Here is a 20,313-nt window from a genome sequence, read left to right as displayed (position 1 = left end):
ACAAAAAAAGGGACACATCTTTCAATGGACTACCGAATGTCAGCAAAGTTTTGAAAGACTAAAACATCTAGTCACTACTGCTCCAGTGTTGAAAGTAGAAAATCCAAAAAATTCCTTCATAGTTTGCACTGATGCAAGCAAGGAAGGTGTCGGTGGGATACTAACTCAAGAAGGAAAGGCGATTGCTTACGATTCTTGAAAGTTAAAATATTATGAACAATGATACTCCACTGAATACGATCTTGAATTAATAGCAGTGGTACATGCACTAAAAATGTGGCGGCACTCTCTGTTGGGGAAAAAGTTTTTGTTGCTAACGGATCATAGCATCCTTACAATTCTTTTTAACCAGTCCATTTTAAACACTCGCCAGGCTAGATGGACAACATTTCTGAGAGAATTTGATTTCAAAAAGAAACATTTAAAAGGGAAAGAAAACCATGTTGCTGACGCCCTAAGCAGAAAGGTACATTGTGTCTATGAGGTCCAAATGAGTCAAGTGAATTCAAATATTCCTAACATTGTTAAAGAGGCAGCTAATAGAGATCTGGAATACACATTCCTTTGGAAAAAGGCAAAGGAAAACTTGTTAAATAAGGAAAAATAGAGTTTGAAATAAACTCTGATAACCTTCTGACATTTTGAAACAGAATTTACATTCCTAGCCAAAGCTCGATTAAACAACTGATATTGGACGAGTTTCACAGAAAACCTTGTGTCGGCAACCCGGGTTACCAAAAAATGTTTTTAGCCATCAAAAAAGGGTACTATTGGTTGGGATTGAGGAAGGATGTCACTGAATATTTGTCCAAATTCTTGGAGTGTCAGTTAGTAAAAGTTGAGCACCAACATCCCGTCGTATTGTTACAACCTTTTCCCATTCCTGAATGGAAATGGGAAACTATATCGTTGTATTTCATCACTGGGTTACCCCATACAAGGAAAGAACATGACTCTATAATGGTGGTAGTTGATAAATTGAGTAAAACAACTCATTTTATACCTGTGAAATCAACATATAAAATTGTGGAAATCGCAGATATTTTTATGAAGGATATTTTTCGTTTACATGGAATACCCAAGGTGGTGATCTTAGACAGAGATGTGAAATTCACATCCATGTTTTGGAAGACTCTCTTTTCAAGATTGGGTACCCAAATCCGATTCAGTACTGCGTACCATCCCCAAATGGATGGGCAGACTGAACGGGTGAATCAAGCATTGGAGGATATGCTATGCATGTTTGTAATGCAACAACCTCACAAGTGGGAGGACTACCTCCATTTAGTAGAATTTTCTTACAACAAGGGGCATCACGAATCTCTAGTTATGAGCCCCTTTGTGGTGTTATACGGGAGGAAATGCAGGGTACCCATAGACTGGAATAACCCAGTTAATAAGCTAGCATTGGGTCCTGACATGCTAATGGAGATGGAGGAAATCGTGAAGAAGGTGATACAAAATCTTCGAGCGGCTCAAGATAGACAGAAAGGGTATGCGGATAAGAAAAGAACTTTCAAGGAATTTCAACCTGGGGATCACGTTTATCTAAGGGTTAAGCCCCAAAAAAGTTCCTTACAATGGCAAGGTTGTGCTAAACTAGCACCTCGATACTGTGGACCCTTCCAAGTCTTAGAACGAGTTGGACCAGTGGCTTATAAGCTGGCGCTGCCAAGCCATATTCGGGTTCACAATGTGTTTCATGTGTCCCTAGTAAAGAAATATGTGTATAATCCTCAAAACATTATTGACTGGGAAAATATTCAGGTAAAACAGTTAGATAACTATATGACTGGATATATTATTTTGTTGACAATTGGAAGTTAAATTTTTTTTTTGGTGTTTCAGGTCGAATCAGAAGGAGAATTCCTGGCAGAACCCCTTCGTATTCTCGACCAGAGAGAAACCAACTTGAGGAAGCGAGCCATCACCCAGGTTAAAGTGCAATGGAAGCTCTTCGGTCTAGGGTCAATGTTCCTCATATGGGGGGGGAGATGTAACATCCCCAAGTCACTTAAAAGGACTAAGGTTACTAAGTTAATTGTGTTAAAGTTAAATTAGACTTTTTTTACTTGTTAATGATTTAATATTAACTAACTGAGGCTAGAGTTCCATGTATGTTGTGTTTACCAAATCTATTGGTAATGATGTTTTAATAAATAGCAACTGTTAATTGTGGTTAATAGAAATGGTTGCCAAGAAAAGATAGTTAATCTCCACCTCAAAAGGGAGAGAGGGAAAAAGAATCCTAGAGCTGGGAGGGGGAAGGAAAAACCAGTGGGATTTTTGGTAGAGGAAGATAGTCAATAGAAAGCACAGGACTTGAGGTTGGGCGAAAAACCCTGATGCCCAAGGTACTGACTGTAGCTGGTTAATCCAGTGTGGAACACAGATAGTGCCCGAGGGAGATTCTGGACGTAATTGCCAGACTCGTGGTTGGGAGGAAGAGACTATCAGTTAGATAGGTAAAACAATGATCTACTGAAGAATAAGTGTTCGCCTAACAGATAAGTAACTATTAAACTCTCATGATTTATTATTCAGCTCTCTGATAGATTTAGATGTTCTAGACAGAAAGTATAGTAGCAATTAGTTAACTATTAATTGGTGCAGGTCTGAATTTATTAATGACAAATTTAGAAATATAAAACATGATAAATGATTACACATACACCAATATACATTCATAAACGAATTATCACAGGAAGTTAGAGATCTTTGTTTAGAAAAACCAGTTAAATAACTTGATCGGACAGAAGAGAATTCAGTGCAAATTCAGAATCGGTATTATAGTAATAGTCCTCGGCTATTAAAAATAGGAATCATTTAGAAAATTAAAACGAGTTGATCCAAGAATGGGCATAGATAAGCCAAGATTATGAATTATAACCAGCATAACTGAGTACCTTTTATGTTCACACCTATAACCGAAAATTACAATATCAGGCAGAAGGTGTTAGCCTTTGCAAACCATGCTACTTTTATGGTAATCTTACAGGATGCTGGAAACAGAAGACAGTTCCTATCGGGCAGTGAATTATGAGATTATTCCCTACAAGCAATATATGATGAATACCAAGCTTTTGATGTTTGTCTTTTTCTTAAAACGTACTTTTATTCAGAAACAAAGAAATAATGGGAAGAAAACTTATGAACAATTGATTTCCATCAAATGTATATTTAATGAGAAGCAGAGAATTAATGTGAAAGGAAATTTATGAACAATTGTTTTTTTTATAAAATGTACATCTTAATTAGAACCAGAGAAGTAATGTGAAGGACACTTCATGAACAATATTAAAAATTTATGTTGCAAAAGTTTATGAGAAAGTAAGCTAAGTATAACCCATCATTCGACCTCTTAGGGAAATTGAAAACATATATCATTAACAGTACTTCAGAGCTCATATGTTCGAGCTAACAGCTTTAACCGAATACTAAACAACAGATTAATGAATAAGACATAAACCCTGGAAACCCTTAATCCTAACGATAAACCAGAACCATAACCACAATCTTGCTGCGGCGAAAAAGTTTCGTCCTCAACCTCAAAATAACTTAGGAATAGTATCATGACTAGGAGAGACCCAACCTGTACATACGATGAAGATTTGGGTGACGATTCGACCTCCGGATGTTGACCTCCAAACAAAACAAAGGCAACAACATACCTGTACCAAGCCATTAAGTTCGAAGTTAAAAACTTGAAATCTGAGATCTTAGCTAAACGGAAGAAAGATAAATGAGCAAACTGATATGGTATACTTGCGGATGAGTCGTAAGCTTAAAGCCTCGTTGACATCCTGTCAGTTTAAACCAGTCTAACCAACTCAGATCTTTAATCGACATAATGAGCATATTCATAGAGAGCAATCTCCCAGTAGTCTGTGAAGGGAGTACCTGGCCTTTAACGATGAGTTTCTGCCTCACCTCTGAAGAGCCAACATCTTGACCTCTCGTGATACAAAGTCTAGGGCCGATGCTGCAAACAAGTGTGCACAGTCATTACCATGCCACAATCCTTCAAAGGTAATGTATACATTAAAAACGCAGTGATTAGATTAAACCGCAAGAAGATCTACCTTACCTGCTTCGTCGTTAGATCAGGCCAGCCATCTAACGAGGGTTAAACTTTCTCGGTTGCCACAGAGGCTAGCTGATGCGGAGCAAGAAACCCAACTCAATCGGCAAAGAATGACAGAGTATCGGCCAGAGATGGGTAAGGTGGTTAGGTATAACCCTATATATCTGACATCGTCCAATCTCTGCAGATCAACGGTCACCATAGAGCCACTTGTTGTACTTGGTCATTAAGACCTCTGTCCATTCGTTTATCGCATGGCCCTTCGTGGCTCACTCGGGATCCGACCCAGGTTGGGAAGGGAGCCTCATATGTGTAATCAGCTCCAAATATCTATTACACAGGGTTATGATTTAAATTATATTGGTAAAGTAATTCATACCATGTGCAATTTGTATCCCTCGATTAACACTTTAATTATGATGGGATTGACCGGATATGGGATCCAAATCATGTCGAATAGTTAAGTAATACAACATTATTATTATTATTATTATTGCATATACATGTTACAAATATTGTAACTATGTACAAAAGTTAAAAACAGTGAAATTAAAAATAATATAAACTATATTTATTGTCTTGTGTATTTCTATTAATAAAATTATATGGTAAAAATAAATATTAAAATACATTTAATAGGTGTATTTTTTATTAAATGTTATGATATTTAGCTTGATATTTCATATAATGACAATTCATTTTCATAAATATTTAAATTTGGTAGGTGTATATTTAATTAAATGTAATGACACTTGGTTACATATAATTTTATTTTATTTTTTATTTTTTAAATATTTTTTTTTAACACTTCAATTTTAAACACCATAAAATTAGTCATTTCATGTAAATGAATCAATCAGAAAATAAAATTTCAAAATATTTAATTTACTCACAACTTTAATAAATTTTATAAAACCTATTCAGAAATTTCAAAACTAATTAACTAAAATAAAAAAAATATAACCTATTTTCAACCTATATAATAATAACTCTTACCGCATAAAAGTTAATAACCTTTTACTTAAAAGTTCCAATAATCGAGGCGAGACTATTCAACCCATATAATAATACTTGGTAGCGCATAAAAGTTAATATCCTTTTATTTAGAAGTTCCAATAATCGAGGCGAGACTATTCAACCCATATAATAATAACTCTTACCGGATAAAAGTTAATATCCTTTTATTGAGGCGAGACTAGATAAAGACAAGACCTAATCTTTTTCATACGTTTCAAAACGTGTAGTCTACCGAGGCGGAGGAGTTGCTTAGAAAGTTATGGAAATTTTGGTTATGTAGAGGAAATCTGGCGAGGATTTTTGTAAATCCAAGTTATAGTTGTTAAACTTCAAAGTGTTTTAGACGTTTTTGATGGTCCTGAATCTATTTTCACTATCAAAATATATTTCCACTATCAAAAACACGATTCAAACACTCCGCTTAAAAAGATTGTAACTAAGTGTATGTTTATAGTAAGTAAAAAATAATATATAAATTTCAAACCAGTAAAAAGGGTTTTAAAAAAAATCCTCGGCGACTACTTTAATTATAGTGGATCACTTCACATAACGATGATTTCGATCGACAACGATTTTGTTTCATTTAAATTTTCAAAATCAAATAAAAGCATTTGCAACATGAAAAATATAATCCATATTACGTTTAACTTCCATTTTAATTCAATGTTTTTATCTAAACAACCAAATAAAGCTCGGCACATTTGCAACATGAAAAATATAATCCATATTACGTTTAACTTCCAATTTTAATTCAAGGTTTTTATCTAAACAACCAAATAAAGCTCGGCAACATTTGTATAAAGAAAAAGGCACATTTTAGAATGAAATGTATGGAGAGATCCGTATTATTATGTTTTTCAATAGGTAAAGTTAAGTTTAGATATAGGTTAGTGTTAATATTGAATATAAAGAATAATCAGGGAACATTTGATTATTAGTAACCAGATGTTTTTGTTGAATTTATTTTTAAAAGTTTAAAATGAATTTTTAAATATATAAATAGATTTGGTATATGTTTTAAAGAAAAAATAGATTTAATATTTTTTAAAATATAGGAGTCATTTACAGAGGTGGAGGAATTGTCTGGGATGTTAGGAATTCCAGTAAAATAATTTCAAAATTTTTTGTAGATGCAGTGTTTGGATCACGTTTTTGATGGTGGAAATGGATTCAGCACCATCAAAAACCTGTAAGGCACCTAAAAATATGAAGTTTGACAACTTTTACTTAGATTTACAAAAATTAGTACCAAATTTTTTCAAAATATGACTAGAATTTTCATAAATTTCAAAGAAAAAAACATAATAATTAGACTATGCCTAAAATATATAATAAAAATTAAAATTCCAAAATATTTAAAGGCTACTGATTAGAACAAATCTTACCCAAGAAATTCCAGAAAGAATTTAAAACGTGTAACCATTAAACTATAGCTTTGTTTACATTTTAACGTAAATGTGTAAAATGCGTTTGTCAGAATTATACAGGGCTCAATTCACTTTGGGACAGTTTTAATACCACAGGTGGCTCCTACTTTAACCTCAACCCCTTCCATCACTGTTACAGAATTCCATTAACCCGGTTATCTAATGGAGATTAAATCCCAACTGATGGAGTTAAATGCCACCTGATCGACAACACAATTCATGAATACATTTGTATAGCTATTAGTTAAATAAATTAGTAAATTTCATATATAGCCAAGCCGCGGTGGTACAATGGAATACTGGGATACGTGTCTTCTATCAGAGGAAGCCCCCTGGAGTGCCGAATCCATGGATCTATCTGTGGGCGTGTCCCGTTGAAGTATTTTGATGTGAAACTAAAAGATAAACCCTCTTTTCAGGCAACATCATTCGAGGAAGTTTTACAGGTCTTTTTCTCGGCCTATTTAGAAGGTCCAACGCTCACCAAATCTGCGGATCCAATTTTTCTGAGACTAGCCGTCAAGCCCACAGGATCTGCGTTTCCAATTACAGTGACCTTATTATCCTTCTCGTCAAACGCTATAGAGTCAACGCCTGCAATATAGCCACAGACCTGCTAGAATTTAGTACAAATAATTTCATCTTTATAATTTAAAAGTTAAAACCCCTCACCTTTAACCAAGTATATGATATAAAGTTATGATGTAAAGTTAAGTCAGACATTAAATTGGTGTTTGAGATTTTTTTATCTGTGAAATAAAAAATTTGCAATGATTAACTATTAAAAATGTATTAATACTTTACTTTTTCTGGTTTTAAACCCCTTTAAAACTAAAGTCGTAACCTCTTAAAAACCATTAACCCACTAACTATATAAAACCATGCTCTAAATTAAAACCAAAGAATGCTCTAAATTAAAACCAGGCTTTACCTTCAATCCCTGCAACAGTTTTCATGACCTTCCGTTTGCATTTTTCGCAGTTTAAGCCCACCTTCAACACGATTTTCTGCACAATGACATAGATAATTCACTTCCCATAACCATTTGAAAAATAAAATGGCACAACAATAACCGATGGCGTACCTTGGACATCTTTGACAGCTGCCGAAAAGTAATAATCTTGGAGACCCTTGGATGAATCCGCTCTTCTTTCACAATACTGTCGACCAGGAGGACCCAATAGATTAATTACAGCCTAGGAAACGCGGACTGTATGTTAACAGGCCCTTGATAATCTGCAATCGCACTGGTTAAAGGGCGAGGAGGGGTTTGGGGTTTTATCCTCACTCACTCTTCCTGAAGCCTCTGGAACCCCCAATGATGTACGTGTTGCCCGTGTAAAACGAGTCGAGTCAGCGATGATCGGAACTTCGGAAGCACTTCCACGAAGTTGGACCGCGAGTTCGCAACAACGGGAGACCTCAGAGACTCAGACCACAGACTGTAAGTTCCGGTCAATTTCTTGCTTTTTAAGAGTCGCCCCTTATTTCTCCGAAACTGCGTTTACCAACGTTTTCGCAAATTTTTTAACAGGCCTTGGTGAACTTCTTGGTTTTGAAGAGTCGCTCCATATTTCTCGGAAAGTGTGTTTACCAATGCTTTCAGAATCGCTCCAATTTTCTCCGAAAGTGTGTTTAACAATCTTTTGGGAGTCTCTCCATATTTCTCGGGAAGTGTGTATCCATGTTTTGGAAGTTTAATGAGTTTCAAATTTTTCTGAAAAAAATAGAATTTTAGTAGGAAATTTTGATTATAGTTGTTAAGTTTTAAGATTTTGGGTATCTTAAATATTTTTGATGCTGCTGAATTCATTTCCATCATCAAAAACAGGGTTCAAACATTTATTTTGTCAGATTTATGGAGAAAATAATGGTTGGATTCAGGTGATTAGTCAAGGAAAATTTGCTGTTTCAATAAACAACAATTTCTGCCTGACCATTTTTTTGATTGGAATTCAACAATTTAAAAAAGAAAATTTCAATTTCTTTGGGACAGTTTTTTGATTGGAATTCAACAATTTAAAAAAGAAAATTCTTATTGTTAGTATTTGAATAATTTTTTGATGGTGGAAATGAATTCAACACCCTCAAAAACCCTTGGTACCCAAAATCCTAAAGTTTGACAGCAATTACCAGAATTTCCAAAAAAAATCTATCAAATTTTTGTCACCATCAAAAATCCTTAAAACCCCAAAATCTCAGAACTTCACCATTGTAGCCCAAAATTTAAAAAATTTCGCCCAAATTTCATCAAAATCATATCATTTCTAACCTCCTTAAACTATTCTATTTTTAAATATCCATGAATATAAAATCTTACGATTTCATAGTATAAATCTGCTACATTAGTTTCATCTTATTTAGGATATATAATTTTAATGAAATTTATTTTCATATGAATTACAAATTTTTAGTTTAAATATTAAGAAATTATAACTTAAAAATATATATATATATATATATATATATATATATATATTTTCAACTATTTAATATTAACATAGCCACTTAATTTGTATTCATGATTAGCGTTGATACATAGTGATAGTGAGAGAAATCACGATATTTAGAAAATTTATACTTCCTCTCCTTACGGGTGTGCTCATGCTAGTAGAAAGAACTCAGGGTTGTGCTCATGCTAGTTGATAATAATAGTGAGAGAATTTATGCCTATTTTTTGATTTGTTATTTGATTTTTGAAATAGTAATTTTATAAGTAAAATGCGAAAAGTTTAACCATTTAATAATGATAAATATATAAGGTAGAAGAAGTAAATATTTATTTATAAAAAATAAAGGATTAAATTATATAAATATTTCTAATTTTTATAATTTAATTTAATTAAATAATTTTTTTTTAATTTTTTTTTTTTAAATTTATTAAAAATTTTAAGAATCATAAATTTAAGTTATTTAATTTGTATAAAAGTTTTACAAGATGTTAAATTTATTTATATTTCTAAAAATTCATTTAAAAAAATAAAAAAATCACAATAAGTGATTGAAGATTTTTACAGTTATTTATATTGTGATGGAAATTTCCGAAATTAATTTGTATAACCATCCAACGTTGAACGAATCAAATTCATTACACATATTAATTCCAAAAATCTCTATCATCACAATCTCACTAAAAAATTATATCTTAAATTTCAACTTAAAAACTATTTAACCAACTTCACCATTTTTAATTAAAAATTATAACTTCTAAATACCAGTTCTAATAAAAGGATATGTATAAATATAACGAGATATTAAAGACAAAACTATGAAAAGAACTCCTAAGATGCACAACCGTGGAAACAACGAAAAAGATTGTACGAGAAAATTTCAAACAATGTCTTTTCCGAGAAAATTCAAAACAATGTCTTTTCCGAGAAAATTTCAAACAATGTCTTTTCCGAGAAAATTCAAAAAATATCTTTTCCAATAATCGAGATCCGATGAAATTGCGTGCCATGTGCCCAGGATGTTTCAAGTCAATGAAATAGCATACCATTTTATACCAACAACATCGAATGTTCATTCGAAAAACACTGTTATTTTCATCCTTGTGGATGGCTTGAGAAAATCTTGATTTTAAAATGTTATAAATATCGAATATTATATATTTACATTATAATATTTATTCAATTTAGTACTATATTATTATTAATAATTTCTCATTAAAGTCTAAATATCATTTTTACTCATTAAAAAAATATAGAATCTATTTAAATATCAACTTGTTATAATTCTTTTAGATAAATATTAGTTTTTTGTTTTGTTTTGTTTTTTTTAATTAATCATATACTTGTTTGTTATAAAAAAATTTAGATTAATATTTTTGTTATTTATAATTATATATTTGTTTGTTTTGTTTATTTTGGTAAGTAAGACCCATATAGATTTGAACTAGTGACTTATTGTAAAGAGTGTCTTTAAACAGTACACCGTAATCGAAAGCCCTGTGGACAATGATGGTATACTTATTATTCTATAATACAAACATAAATATATGGCCATGCAAATTTTATATTGATAATATGGGTAAGTGTCAATCCTTGTTCCCCAACATTTAAGTGACTCACATACAAGGACTATGCAAATTTAGGAGTGTCAATCATTACAAGCTTCAAGAAACAACATTTGTAGCAACATCCCAAGGGTAAGTAACAACACTCATAAACATTTACAACATTTTATAAAACAGTAAAAAACTAAGTTTTCAAAACCACACCATGCACAATTAACTCTAGAACATGTGTGCAAAGTCCTAGCATCTTGCATATAGAGTTTAGTTGTATGCAAAAACTTATAATCGTAGTCTAAGATCATTATGGATCTCTATTTGTGTCAATAATTGATTCTTTGTTTGATGCATACCCCAAAAAAGGGGACAATTGTGAATAACATTATGGAAGTGGAGGTGTTTCCATTATATTTTTTTTTCATTGTGTCGATGAGCCTAGTATGGATGACATGTTGTCATGTGATGTGAATATTAACGGTTTTCAAACTTTGAATTTGACAATCCATGGTTTTTCCCATAACATTCTTAACCCATAATTTTTCCCATGGTATTCTTCTCTAATTAATAAAAAAAATTTAAACATTTTTAAACATATAAATATTAAATATTATTTTAAAGAAAATTTTATTTCTTTTAAATATAAATTGAGAGCCATTTATCCATACATATCACAATATCTTTAATAAAAACTAGTAATTAAACCAACCTAGACCCATATTAACTTCAGATCTACCAAGCACCAAGAGGGATCAAGTCTCTTTTCACTCTAAAAAAGGTTTGCATGTCAAGATATTTGATCCCTCTTGGCACTTGGTAGATGCAAAGTTAAGATGGATCGAGGCTCGTTTTGTAAATATTTGTGTTAGATGTTTTATTGGTTTAGATCTAGGGGTTGGGACAATGGTTTATTATCTCTCCACCCAGTTTCAATTCCCATGAGGAACATGTTGGCTCTTTGTGATAAGACGAGTAGGCGACGCCTTGGATAGTGATCCCTTATGGGGTTCGAGACATTTTGGCTCTTTCTAAGTGTTTTTCAGAATTTACGACTGTGGACAAAAGTATCTTCCCTAGACCTAGTGGCCTAGTCTAGAAAAACATAAAGCAAACAATATAAAACTCTCCTTAGAGAAATTGGAGAATGGAAAGATATTTACTTGTGATCTGTCACAAGCTCTTCTCTCCTCTTGGCATGTAAGCTCCAATTGTAGCTCCAATCATTATAATTAGAACCTGTAGACAGAATCAACAAAAGCCAAAGATCTAGGAAATCTATGTAGCATTATCCACTCATTTTATTCAATGGATCAACATAGCATTGAAATATATTAATGTAAAAATAACATAACACATACAGGAAAATGGTATACTCTTTGTATTAATATGAAAAGGAGAGAGTTTACAGCAAAAAATGGATGCCAATCTTGTAGATATCTCCCCAAGTTGACTTGTCCTTCCTTGTCACAATGCAAACCTCAAGGTCACCCTAATGCATGGAAATGATAACTCTCTTAAGATCAAATCAGCAACATGAGGGTATGATTAGTCTCCAAAATCCAACCCTAATGTTGTATATGGTTGTAGATTTATAGGAGAGTGTGGTAGTTTATGAATTCTTATCCATTTACCAATCTAGGCTTGAGATCCACTTAGGAGGGGAGGATGATCCCAAGGGATAAAAGGTGATCCGAACTTAAACATGAACACAAAAAATTATAGATATAACCATAAATACAGAGATGAAACATAAATAACACTTCATTTCATTTATATCAGAATACTGAAATATGCTTACAAACAGAATGGACATAAACTAGCTTGAGCGATGGTAGCTTATCTCTGAGAAGAGACGTGACAACTACATGCCCCTGAAATGTGTTACAATGAGGTTGAAGGTCCTATTTATTATTGAAAAACAAGAGAAAAACCTAAACAACCAAAACCATAACCACAAGAGATGTAACACCAAGAGTTAGTGGGCCTCGTTGGGGTTAGTTGGGTAGCCAACTTCCTGGGATCGTAACTTGGTCATATTATCTCTGTTTGGCATGTATTGTACCTTGTTGGAAATGTCTCCTCGAGTACTACAAGATTTGCAACAGACCCCTGCCCTTGGCTACGAGCCTGCAACAAACCTCAAAAAAACGTCGTTTAGGGGGCCAAAACTGCTCTGAAGTTCAGGACCCGAAAAACTGCTAAAAATAGTAAATGCTGAAATAAACAAGGAAACAGATGAAACCGACTGAAGGCCTAGGTGGAATAGAAGGGTGGCTGACAATATCCACCTGGATGAGTCCTCCCCCCTTAGGAAGTGTTGAGGTATCGAAAATCGCTGCCACAACATTGGGGATAACCACTCGGTTCGATCCTTAAAATAACTCCTTTTTCATTTGGGATAGTGGCTCCAACTGGTTCAATTAGGTCCAATTACCTTCTCATAAACGCTATCAGCTCTAAATATATCTCTAATTGCTAATAACTAGGGCCATCAATTCAATTATTTGAGTTGATCAGGCAAGAAGAATGATCCTTAAGTTGTTTTTGTGGAACAACCAAACCAATCTAAAGTTTTGCCTCAAAATATGACTTCTAGAAATGTAGAATTAATTTAAATGCAAACTAATTCTACAATGCAAGAAAAAGGAACTAAATCCTAATCTTATCTCAATTAGGCATATATAGATCTAACCCAACAGAGAGTAATACATTTAAATGATTTGGGATTTAAATATGTTTGGCTTATAATGAATATCAAGCTAACGAAATAGTTCAATTAACTGACATTACAAATACCAAAACATACTCTATTCAGAGACTTCTTAATTGAAATAATTAACCGATAACATTTAGGAAGTAGTTCACAAAATGATATTGATTGTTAAATCAATAATTTGAATAATTAAACAAGAATATGAGGAAATAGATCTCAGCATAGCATTATTTGTTAAATCGATATTAAAAGACAGATTTCTGAGTAAATAGTTACTCAGAAATCGAAATTCAACACATAAGAGCAGAGATAAATAATAACATATGATTGAGACAAATTACTCATACCGACAATAGTGCACAAATATGAATAAAATGAAAATATTCATGCCATTATAAAATAAAACTAGTATTTAAAACAACAGTATTAAAAACACCAATTTATTAAATGCATTTCTCTCACTCTGGTCTCCAACAATATTTTACAATGCTTGAACTTCTGCTTTTAAAACTAGAGCTGTAATAGTACGAACTTTACCCATTAAAACATAATTCAGAGTGAAAAAGAAAAATCCTCAATAATCCTTCAAATCTGAGTTTTCTCCTCTAACCTACAACTCTAAATCCTTTATACAATAGTGCCTTTAAGAATTCGTGAATTTCAGAGGAGTAGAAATACTATGTAATAAGAAATTTGAAAAGATAAATTCATTATTTATTTATGAACAAAATAGAGGCACAAAGATAGAAATACTAGATGCACGTTTCTCAGCTCATAAAAGAAATAGAAGAATTTTAGTCTTTCTCATAGAGATGATTCCAGGAGTACAGTAGTGCAACTTCTCAAAATTCTTCATGAAAATTCCTAAAATAATGTTCCAGTCATTTTATTGAGAAAAGTGTGAAAGTACAATAGTGCGAGATTTCGTAAGCCTTTCTTCATAAAATTCCAGACCTGGTATTTCATACAACGAGTAAGCTTAAATAAAATAAAACAACTGAATATATTTTGCATAACGTTGAGGGCATTTAAACAGATCCCTTCAACAACGCTTAAAGGAAAACATTTGTTTGGTGGAAATTTCTGAATGTGATTTGACGTCGTCACCAACTTTGTTTATTCCATCGGATTATCTGGTTGCTTATCTGTCTACTTGAACTAAATTGTTGCTTGTCAGCACAACTGTTCTCTTCTACCATGAACCTGAATAAGAAAAAAAGGAATCGATAAGCTGGAAATAAATGAAATTGATAAGTAAGTTTTTTTTAAACAAATCACTTTTGCAAAAAATAAGGAAAACCGTAGAGTCATAATAAATTTCGAACACAACCATCATGGAGAGTAATGAAGAGTGAGGTCTGTAGTAAGACAAATCACACTTTTACGGTCTTATCGCAAATCATAATCGCTTTTAGAATGAGGTAGAACACAGAATAATCACAATAGTTTTAAAGCCTGGAGTATTCTTTAACAAAATAAAAAAAGGGGCTTTCTTAAAACATATTGTAATCGGCGTTCGGAAAGGTGGATGTGATGTTATAAATCGTGTCTTTTTAAAACTTGTGATTGCGACGTCCAGGATGACTTCATGGTGACGTGGTGGAATATGTGTTATCACAGATTGTAAAATAGGTGGGAGGCTTAGTGGTTTTTTGGAAGGGTTTCGAAGTGGTAAGTGGTTTGTGAAGGGGGGAGTTTGAAAGAACAAAGGAGTGACACGTAGAGATAGGGCTTAGATGGGAAAACCAATTTTTGGACCCCCCGCGAGAAACTTAAAATTGAGTGCAGGGGGTCTGAAACCATTATCTGTCGTTGATTTGAGCAGATAGATTTGGGCAGTTCATTTTAGTAGATAAGTCTTGCTTTTATTATATCGCAATCGGTGTTAAGGAGTGGAAAACTTTAATAGGTGGCCGAAAGACTTGCGATTTGCAATATGTGGGATGAGATGACGTCGTGGTGACGTTATTATGACATCGCAGATTCATGTGGAATATGACGTGGCAATTGCATCACAAATGACTTGGGCCTGACGTGGAGTATGACATCACAGATGACGACAGGGATGGCGTGGTAGATGGCTTGGGCTTGATCGCATATCACAATCGCATTTGGTAGGAGTCTTTGGAACAAGCGGTATGGCTAAAAGAACTGTGATAGCCGCAAACGCGATATTTTTATTAATTGACATAATTTTTATCGGGTTCGAGGCTTATCACAAATCTCAATTGGCATGTGAAAAGTTTAAGACTGTGATTCTTGTGATTGCGTGGACGTGGGGGATTTATGTATTGGAGTGAATAATCTCGTCGGGTCTGAGGCTTTATCGTAATCACAATTGGCATGAGGCAGGACCCTTTGGTAATTGCGATAGCTCCGGACGTGGGGTTTTTATGGAATGGATTTTATAATCCCATTGGGTCCGGGCTTTATCGCATATCGCAAAAGAGATAGGTAGTGGGACTTGGGAAATGGTTCTTGTGATTGCGCGAATGTGGGTTTTTAACGAAGTGATGTTGATTTTCCCATCGGATCTGGGCCTAATCATAATCACAATGGAGTTAAGGTTAAGTCTTAGTTTTTTTGGAACTTTTCTGATAGTCACAAAGGAGGGACTTTATGAATTGTATTGAATAATCCCTGCAGGTCTAATTTATATCGCAATCGCAATGGAGTTGGCAGAGAGGTTTTTTCCTTATGAAACTTTGTTTATTTGCGATGCAGGGGAGTCTTTGCCTTTAGAATTTTTATGATGTGGGGTTTTGGATGAGCCATAGTTTATAAAGATAAAACCTTTGGGAATCAAAAACTCTGATTAGTTTGTCTTTTAATTAAATAAACCATATTGTTTAATACTTAAGTTTTTTTGAAGCCTAAGTATAGTTTTGGTCTTGGGGGCTATTAAAATTTGTTTTTTTTGGATAATCAAGGTTTAATACTTGGGTTTTAATTAAAAAACCTAAGTATTAAACTTTGGTTATAGTTCTTTATTAAAAATTCTTATGTTCATTTTATAAAATTAAAGGGTCCTTATTTTAATATAATAAGTTTCATAGGAAATTTATAATATATTAAAATGGGGGTTGTTGAATAGTACAACAGGAAGAAATGGTCCCCATTGTGTGTAGAGCCTCCATGAGGTGAGGAAATTTCTGTTGAACCTGGTCTGTGGTGAGCCAGTTGCTCTAGTCAGGGAGTTGGCTTGCTTTGACAACTCGATATAGTTGGATCCTCTGTTGGTGAGTGTTTTTGATCTGTGTGTCCATGAGTTGATCAGTTGTGGCTTGTTCCATGTAGTCTAGGTTGAGCTCTATTAGTGTGAGTTGTTCTGCAATGTTGGATGTGTCCAGCAATGGTGGAAAGTATGACTGAAGGCGGTCTACATTGAACACTGGGTGCAGACCAATAAATGGAGGGATGCTGAGCTTGAAGGCACTGCCACCGACAACCTTGGTGATGGTGTATGGCTCATATCATAGTGGGCGAAGCTTGTGGTGGGGTCCAACGAGGCGCTCCTTCTGCAAATGTACCAAACTTTGTTGCCCACTTGGAACTTGTGCGGCACTCGATGTTGATTATGATGTTGCTTGTACTTAACATTCACCTTGTCTAATATATCATGGACCTGTTGATGGATGTGTTGAATGCACTTAATGAAGTTGTTAGCCCTATCGACTTTAGACTGGACGTGAGCTGAATCTACTTGAGTGGCTACAAATGGTGTGGCTACATCAATGGGACATAATGGTTGAAATCTCATCCCTACTTGAAAGGGGTTGTGGCTCGTTGAGCTGTGGAGATCTCTCTTATAGCTATGTTGGACATAGGGGAGACTTTAATCCCATGTGCATGGATGATTCGAGTTGTACATGTGTAGGATGTGTACAATCATCATGTTGACAACCTCTGTTTGGCCATTGGTTTGGGGATGGAAAGTCATGGACTTAGTAAGTTTTGCATCCAGCATCGACTAGAGACTTGACCAAAATGCACTAAAGAATTTGTTATCTTGATCTGAGACAATGGACTGTGGGATCCCAAAGTTTACCCACACTTGCTCAAATAAGAGCTTATCAATGGCCTCTGTTGTGATATTCTTCTTGCAGGCTGCCATAATGGAAATCTTAGAGAATCTATCCACGACCATGAAAACACAGTCGTTGTTGTGCTTAGTAGAAGGAAGGCCCAATATGTAATCCATGGAGATAGATTCCCAAGGTCGACTAGGAGTAAGTAGAGGAGTATATAGGTCTTTCTTCTTGATGGTTGTTTTGGAAATGATGCAGGCAATGCAAGATCTAATATACTTCCCAACATCTTGACAAAGTTTCGGCCAATAAAAATACTTTTGCAATACTGCCATTGTTTTCTCTACTCTGCAATGTCCAATGAACCAACTGTAGTGCACCTCCCAAATTATCTGGGCCCACTCACTTGAAGGAACAAAAATGTGTCCCAAGTGGCATAACAGTGCATCCTGAAGGTGAAAATTTGGAACTTTCTTCCCTTCCAGGAATGTCTGGTATGTGCTGTAGAATTCTGGATCGCTTTGGTAAAAATGCGGCCACCCCGATGTCTCGTGCACATAGGAGTTGAGCACAGTGATCAGAGCCATGACTAGTGGTCGGCCGAGGCATTCTGCAACATTATTGGTGCTGCCTTTCTTGTACTTAATGTTCAAATGGAATTGTTTCAATTAGGTGAACCATTTCTAATGGTGATCATTCTGCAACTTCCCTTGTGTCTATATGAACCGCAGGGTCGGTGATCTGTGTGGATTACCGCTTTCTTCCCCAAAATGTAATGCTTCCATTGATGACAGACCTGCACAATGGAATACATTTATTTGTTGTAAGTGGGATACTTTCGGATTGTTTCTGAAAGTGTCTCATTGTGGTAAGCCACTGGATGCCCCTGCTGAGGAAGAACTGCACCAATAACATAGGCGTAGGCATCTGTCTCAATCTCAAATGGTTGTTGTAGGTTTGGTAATGTGAGCACTGGTGTAGAGTAGAGGCGATGCTTCAACTCAGAAAATGCCTTTTGTTGGGTTTCAGATAATTTTTTTTCTTTCTTTCACTTTGCCTTTGGTGACTTGACTTAAAGGCTAAGTCATATGATAGAACCCAAACATGAACATATGATAGAAATTAGTAAGACCTAGAAGGTTGTGGAGCTCTGTTAGAGCGGTTGGGGCTGGCCAATCCCGAATGACTTGTATCTTGGCGGAGTCCACATGCACATCCTTCTCATCAATGATGTACCCCATATATTAAACCTGGGTCATGCCAAAAGTGCATTTGTCCAGATTGGCACACAACTTGTGTTGTCGTAGGGTTTGAAGGACTTGTCGAATATGGTGGAGGTGCTCTTCCCAACTCCAACTGAAGATCAAGATGTCATCTAAATACACCACCATGAATGCATTGGTGAAGGGTCACAAGATTTCATCCATCAATATCATGAAGGTTGCGGGGGTATTCGTCAACCCGAAAGGCATGACCAACTATTCAAAAAGACTCTCCTTGGATTTGAAGGCAGTCTTCCACACATTAGAGGCTTTGATAGGCACATGGTGATAGCCAGGCTTTAAGTCAATTTTGTTGGAATACTTGGCCCCATTGAGCTGGTCTAGAAGGTTATCAATCCATGGGATTGGGTACTTATTTCAAACAATGATCTTGTTCAGTACCTGATAGTCAATACGTAGTCTCCAAGTCTCATCCTTCTTCTGTACCAATACGATCGAGCTCCCACAGGGTGATGAGCTTGGCCCGATGTGCCCTTTTTATAACAACTCTTGAATCTTCCTCTTGATCGCGTCATTCTCCAAAATAGAGCATTGATAGATCACCCCATTGGGTAGCGCGTGCCTGGGGTCAGATCGATGGAGATCTTTACCTGACAATGTAGAGGTACCCCTGTAGGTTAGGCGAAAATGTCCACGTACTCCTCCATGACCTTGTCCATCTACTGTTGTTGTGCGATGGAGCCCTATTTGGAAGTCGTGGCCACAACCTTCTTCTTTCCGAGGGCGTATCATAAGGAAAAATAATTTCCTGGTCTGGGAAATAATATTACTACATTTTTTTGTAGTGATCAAAGAGATGGCGGTAGGCGAGGCTACCTTTGGTATCCTATACAACTTATTCCCCAATGTAATAATCACAGAGCGAGGTCTAGACTCATAGAACACATGTCACTTCCACAAGTATGGTTGTCCTAATAGTACATCACAAACTTGAAGAGGAGGAACATCACATAGTACCTCATACATGAATGGCTTGATGCTATAGGGAAGGTGACACTACTGGTTGACGCGGAGATCTCGTCCTTGGTGAATCCAACCGATGGTGTAAGGTTGTGGATGTGTTGTTGTCGGAAGGCCCAACCGCTTCATGACCCTCTACTAAAATGAGGTTCTTTTGGCTCCCACTGTCGACAATGAACTGCAGCGAAGAACCCTTCGCCCACATCTGTGAGTCGAAGAGGTGTTCCCCCTCCTCCAGATCTGCAGGCTCATTCTTCTCGATCTTGGAGGTCGTGTTATCGGGAAATCTAGTGTCTATGCAGAGCTGCTAGTCCCACTAAGACTGGTAGCTGTCTTAGAAACAAACAAACTAAAACTACTTTCGTTTTCCTTTATGAGAAGTAGATAAGAGGGGAACAAAGGAGACCAACCTCTGTCTTGCACTTGGTTCCTTGCTTGATTCCTCTCCCTTCTGATAGATCTTTGCCACTCGCTTCCTTGTCTACCCAGCTTCAAAGAGTACCTGTGGAATCAAAGTAGCATAACACTATCCAAGAACAGAGATCTACCATCATAAAAAATATAGGACTAGATATATATTGGCCACACAAATGCATATATCATCAATCATACAAGAATGTGTAGGAAAACTTGAATAACTTTATCAATATCAAGAATAGCAAAGAGGATTACAACCAATTGTGCTGACCCAGCATCATCCTCTCAACAAGAAAGCCCTTCTTCACCTCATGAAAAGCTTAGATCACCCAACACTATGATGTTACACCAAGAACCCAGCAACACTTCCTTACA

General features: G+C 35.2%; 1 protein-coding gene across 1 annotated transcript; it reads right to left on the bottom strand.

Moving 5' to 3' along the window:
- Positions 1-6,768: 6,768 nt before the first annotated feature.
- Positions 6,769-7,784, bottom strand: LOC149149795 (heavy metal-associated isoprenylated plant protein 39-like). The gene is made up of 3 exons (XM_089439385.1): positions 7,613-7,784; positions 7,460-7,535; positions 6,769-7,122 (listed from the first exon to the last, which is right to left on the bottom strand). Exons 1-3 carry the CDS (start codon positions 7,619-7,621, stop codon positions 6,989-6,991), a joined length of 219 nt encoding a protein of 72 aa, XP_089295511.1. The 5' UTR covers positions 7,622-7,784; the 3' UTR covers positions 6,769-6,988.
- Between the last annotated feature and the right edge of the window lie 12,529 nt (positions 7,785-20,313).

Source organism: Pinus tabuliformis, chromosome 9 (assembly GCF_031772625.1).
Source record: "Pinus tabuliformis cultivar Carrire ecotype Pingquan chromosome 9, CPIR1, whole genome shotgun sequence".
Taxonomy (NCBI): domain Eukaryota; kingdom Viridiplantae; phylum Streptophyta; class Pinopsida; order Pinales; family Pinaceae; genus Pinus; species Pinus tabuliformis.
Note: the sequence above shows the minus strand (reverse complement) of the source record. Positions and strands in the feature narration are given on the sequence as shown.

Excerpts from the sequence above, each read along its gene's own strand:
- LOC149149795 (XM_089439385.1), bottom strand. Across the intron at positions 7,123-7,459 it reads AACTGTTGCAGGGATTGAAG|GCGTTGACTCTATAGCGTTT; the intron begins GTAAAGCCTGGT and ends GCTATATTGCAG.